The sequence below is a fragment of the Buceros rhinoceros genome, unplaced genomic scaffold (genome assembly GCF_000710305.1).
Source record: "Buceros rhinoceros silvestris isolate BGI_N320 unplaced genomic scaffold, ASM71030v1 scaffold47138, whole genome shotgun sequence".
In the NCBI taxonomy this organism is placed as follows: domain Eukaryota; kingdom Metazoa; phylum Chordata; class Aves; order Bucerotiformes; family Bucerotidae; genus Buceros; species Buceros rhinoceros.
In genome coordinates this window covers 787-6287 of record NW_010429469.1, presented here as the reverse complement: position 1 = coordinate 6287, position 5501 = coordinate 787, and the positions used below count along the sequence as shown (strand labels likewise).

At 37.1% G+C, this 5501-nt stretch overlaps 1 protein-coding gene across 1 annotated transcript; it reads left to right on the top strand.

Annotated features, from left to right (window-relative positions):
- Positions 1-207: 207 nt before the first annotated feature.
- On the top strand, positions 208-5055 carry ENY2 (enhancer of yellow 2 homolog (Drosophila)). The gene is made up of 4 exons (XM_010142635.1): positions 208-275; positions 2080-2150; positions 3993-4067; positions 4979-5055. The coding sequence occupies exons 1-4, from the start codon at positions 208-210 to the stop codon at positions 5053-5055; spliced, it is 291 nt and encodes a 96-aa protein (XP_010140937.1).
- The last annotated feature ends 446 nt before the right edge of the window (positions 5056-5501 follow it).

The following is a 5501-nucleotide window of genomic DNA, read 5'->3' as shown; positions in this document are numbered from 1 at the left end:
GAACGCGGTTACGGTGCTGCCGTGTGCCTGCCCGTCCCCTGAGCTGGTCACGTACTGGCGCTGCGGCCACGAACCGCGGGGATGCGTAGACGGACGTGCCACTGCCTGTAATTCTGTGCAAGTGACTTTTTGTTGTGTTGGTGACAGCAGTACTTACCAAAACTCTCTCTGCTCCGTGTAGGTCTGTGAAAAACCTAGATTTCCAAAATGAATAAAGATGCCCAGATGAGAGCAACCATTAACCAAAAGCTAATAGAAACGGGAGAGCGAGAACGGTAAGTGGGATTCCTACTCCGTGCCAGTAAGAGGCTTTAAATATCATCAAACATGAACTATACCTAGGAGTAAAGGTGGGGTACGGTTGACTCTAAATTCTTCAAATGCATGCATGGGAAAGTCATACGTATTTTGTAAGGCTGTATATATATTTAAAAGAAAAATGTTTATCTTTTGAACAGTTTGATTTTAGTTTTACATTTGAAAAGAGAAGCTGGGAAATTAAAGGATGGGGTAGTTGGTTCATGAACTCTAAAGCTGTTTCTTACTCTGGTATTTTGTGTTTGAAAGGTCTTGTTTTTTATAAAAAATCACCATTAAATGCAATTTATTGCAGTTAAATCTTATTATTTCCTGATAAAAAGAATTATATAAAACTTCCCTTTTTGCTTTATAAAGCTTTTCTTGTTTTCCCATCTCTTTTCATGACTGGGAAAGAAATACACAGTGGAACACATAAAACAGCACTTGTGCAAGTCATTGTAGAGATCCCAATAAAGACAAATTTAGTGTCGCAGCTAGTTTTTGGACTTTTGGTACTTCTTCAGTCTGTTCTGTTTGCATTATATTTACATATCACTAACATGCTTGTGACATTTCCCTCCTTACCATTTCACTATATTTGTAACACCAAAAGCTCTATTTCCTTCATTTTTCGAGGCCTGGACGAGAAGGATTCTTCTTCCTAGGTCATAGCATAGTCCTGTACCTGTGTAACCTTTTGTAGGCTGACATGGTGTCTATACTCCACTTCTTCCAGGGTTGTAGCCATGCCCTTGCAAGTAATTTTTTGAAATGGTATTGGGAACTATTTTATTCTAATTAAAGAATAAGAAGAGTTTTGACAGGGTGTCAAAAGCTGTATTATAAACAAGCTTTATCAGAGCTATGCTGTGATCAGAGACAGAGCACTCGGATTTCTTGAAATCAGAAATACCCAGAAGCAGTGTATTTCATCTGTATTGTTACTCTGCTTTTCGTCATCAGTTCATCTGCCCTCCTCATGATACACAGAGTAAAGGGGATTAGACCTACACAGCTCAGCCTCTTGCTGCAATCCTTCCATTTTTAAAACCAGAATTTGGCTGGGATTATTTATGATGGTACAAGATAAGTAGGCTTGCTAGCTGATGGCATAAATGATAAAGATATTAAAGTTTATTTTATCATATCTTACTTTCCTTTTCCCTTCTCTTTTTCAGTACTAATTTTTACTTTTTTAGCTAGCTTTTGATATTCTCTTTTGATACATGGAGTAGCTGTATCATTGCGGCAGATGGTTGTGTGTCTTCTCCGTTTAATACCTGAATCCATGTTGCTTGTGCTTATAATTGCTAACCACACGTAGGAGGGTGAGGTCGAGTGTAACTAGGGGGAGAACTCTGCAGCTGAAGGCAGTCGTACAGAACTCTCAGAAAGGAGAGGGGAAGGTTTATTTATTCTGAAGGCCTGGTTTCAGGTAAAATTCTAACTTTGAAAGTTGATGTACACTTGCTTAACAGTACGTTCAGGCAATTCAAGTGATTCAAGGGCTTCTGCCTCTTTTCTGTGGGTGCAGCACCAACGCTGCCTGAAGAAATAGAGTGAATTAGCTCCTGAGCTGCCAACTCCTTACAATCCAGTGTGGTAAACTGACATTGGTACTCGCTGGGGTTAGGCTTCGCATGCTGTTCAGCTATTTCTGCTGCTGGTCTGAGAGTTCTGCTGTGGGTAGTAATTGTAGGTTTAACTTTCACACTGAAGCATATTTAAGCTGTCAGGAAAGTTTGCCCTACCTAACAAGTTTGTGTATTGTCTAAACAGCCTTAAAGAGCTGCTGAGAGCCAAATTAATTGAATGTGGATGGAAGGATCAGTTGAAGGCACATTGCAAAGGTAACTGTGGTCAAATAACTAATATCCTTTGTAATCAGCTAAGGTTGTGGACGTATGAGAGTCCCAGATGAAGGCTTTACTGCCTAGCAGTAAATCTGAGTCCTGGGCAAGAGGAAAGTATCCCTGGCAGTTGGTTTTGCATGCAAGAAAGCACCTCGCCATCTTGGTAAAAATCTTGAAACTTATCTGATCTGAACCTTATTAAGCTTTTGAGAAAAGCAGTGGAATTGATTCCCTAAATACTCATGATGATGCAGCTTTTTGTTTTGAGAGAGATGACTTCCTTAGCACAGGAGAATAAAAAATGACATAAAGGAAAATGGAGCAAATACAGCAGTACACAACTTAGAAACTGAAAAGAATTTTGTTGTCCACATACAGAAGGGAAAGAAGTGCATTTGTACTCTTTCTGGATACCATTGCTGAAAATAAGATCATCTACTTAAATGAGAGAAAACAAGCAGATGAACCCCTAAATACCCACATCTTCAGTTCTTAATTAAGTATTTAGCGTTACTACAATTTACTGACTTGCAAATTGTATACAGATAGTATTTCAGCATCCAGGAGTATTACCACATGATGCAATTTCCTTAAAGCAAATAACAAATCCCTTGAGCTTTTGCTTTTGTTCTGATTTGATCAGTATTTTATTACAGAGTTTTCCTTTTCGTAGGGCTGAGTGTGTAAAATTGTTTTCCTGGGTGGATTTGCAATGAAGGCTGGATTGATTCACGCTTGCAGTTGTTTGCCTGATGCCACTGCCAGAGATTACCCATTTCAGTAGTACAGATAGCAAAAGGATGTTTATTTGCCTCCTAAACTATACACTTTATACTCTAGTAAAGTAGTTACGTCAAGTTAACTGTAACTGCAGCTGCTGAGGATGCAAATACAAGTTAATTTGTCTCTGTTAAGGACCTAATAATTTCCAAAGAAAGGACAGAGAGGGATTTGGGGTGTTTGTTGTTGTGGGGTTTTTTGTTGTAATTTTTGTTGGGGTGTGGGGTTTCTTAGGTAGTTTGTTCTAAAGCCTCTTGCCATTGTGGATTAGGGCCAAGAATTGAGCAATATACAATAACTACAGGGAATTCAGCCAAGAAAAATAGTTCATTTGATGTCAGTTCAGAAAACATTTACGTCTTAGGGACAATCAATCCAATGTACTGATGTACAGTTAAAAAAATTTATGTGTATTCAAAATATTTTAGGTTTACTGAATTGAGGTTTCTTCTCAGCATTGACTTCTGCATTTTTCTTTAGGGCACTATAAGTAGAGAGGTGTTTAAATACTGGTATATATTAATCATATAGTATATTTTAATCATAGCTTTTATTTTGCTGTAGATGTATGCCTTTCTTTCAGATATTTCAGCTTTTTTACTTTGCTGAAATACAGAGAGATGTTGTTTAAACCAGTCAGGAAGTGTAGTATTTACTGTCTCTCTGTTTTCCATTGTCGTATGTTCCAAAGTCTTTTTCCAAATGCTTCTCTTTCTCACTATTATTTATTATGTAAATTACCTATTTGAAGAGATAAGTGGACCAACTCGTGAACTGCTACAACATTCCAGTAATATGCACATCTGGAAATGCTCAGCTAAGCTTAAAGTATGTGATGTTAGATTTTAAAGTACGAGCCGATCAAGATGCATCAGTAGTGCCAAGTTCCCATCCTTAAAACTGTGGTATGAATGAGAGGCTAAATCCACTGTACAGTGCAGGAGAAACTGAGTTAGGACATATGCTACTTCATGTTCTCTGACGACCTATGCATGCAGGTTTTGTCTTCTAATGAATGGATTAAAAGACTTTAAAAATACTGGTCTTGGTCTTCCCTAGATGTCATTAAAGAAAAAGGATTAGAGCATGTAACTGTTGATGATTTGGTGGCAGAAATCACTCCTAAAGGCAGAGGTAAGAAAATGCAAACATGGATGTGGTAGTACATCATTAAACATATCAATCTGTAGTTCATTAATAGTTTGAAAGCAGCATTATGAACTTGTCCATGTTGGATTAAAGGAGAAATGTTAATGGCTTGATATTAACTACAATTAAAACATGACCACATATAAACTACATATAAACTACAAATAAAACATGAGTTTGTATTGTGTAACAGCCATTCAAAACCTGTAATGAGGTTACATTATTTAGTCATGAGTCTGTGTTCATCTTTGTAATTGACTTGATGGTCCCAAGAAAATTTGGGTTATGCAGCAGACATGTTTTAAAATTCCAATTCTTTTTAAGATGGAAAATCTGAACTAACAGTACATCGTAGTGTAATAGGAAGTGGGAAGAGGAAAGGACATAGCATAGAGATACGGAAAAATGGGCTCTCTTAAGGAAATACTGCAGTCGTCTTTGTAGAGTTCTTCTTGGACTCTGTAGTAGGCTTTGGTGTTAGTGGGAAAACTTCATTAAGTCTTAAATAAAAATAGGCCTTCGAAATAACTTGTGAACACCCTTACTCTGAGATCATAGCTGAGTTCGTGAAGAAAAAAGGTAGGATAACCAAACTAGTTTCTGGCGATTATACCTTGTTTACTGTTGAATAATCCTTTCCCTCAAACTTCCAAATTTTCATGACCATGGCTAGGCAAAAAAACCTCCCAATAACAACAGTGTTATCAAGAGACTTCAATTTTAGCATGTTTTAAATGGAAAAAAGATAGATGTGCCATATGAATATCAAGTTAACTTCAGTTATTTTAGGTATTAACAGAATTGCAAGAACAAAGAATAGAAGTAGTTGTTGTAAAAGGTTGGTATTACATATTTTCCATTTTGTCTTTTTTACTTCTTGTTTATTTGTGTTTCAGCCTTGGTACCAGACAGTGTAAAGAAAGAACTCTTGCAAAGAATAAGAACCTTCCTTGCCCAGCATGCCAGTCTTTAACTTCGACGTTCGTCTGGGATAGTATTTTGGTTTCTTTCTGTATTATGTCAGTCATGGAATGCGGCTTACATACTTAAGAATGGAAAATCATTAATTTTTTTGTATGATGAGTTGGCATTTCTTTGCACTGCATTGTTTTCTTAAACTTGGTGGTATTTTAATAAAAAATTTTGCGGACTTGTGGTTCTTAGTCTCTTCTCTCTATCAGTGCACTGTAATGCGATGTCATTCCAGTTTTTAATAATACATAGTTTTATACTGTTGTACAAACTTGCTCAGATTTTCAAAGAAGGAAGCGCTATTAACAAGTATGTTAACTAGAAATGCAGAAGGGGGGCAAAAAAGTCTGTGGAAAATGGGATATGACATACGACTGAGCATATCCTTTCTAGTTTTCCCTGAGTAAGTAGCTGGACAGTATGAAACTACATGAAACTGTTGGTGGC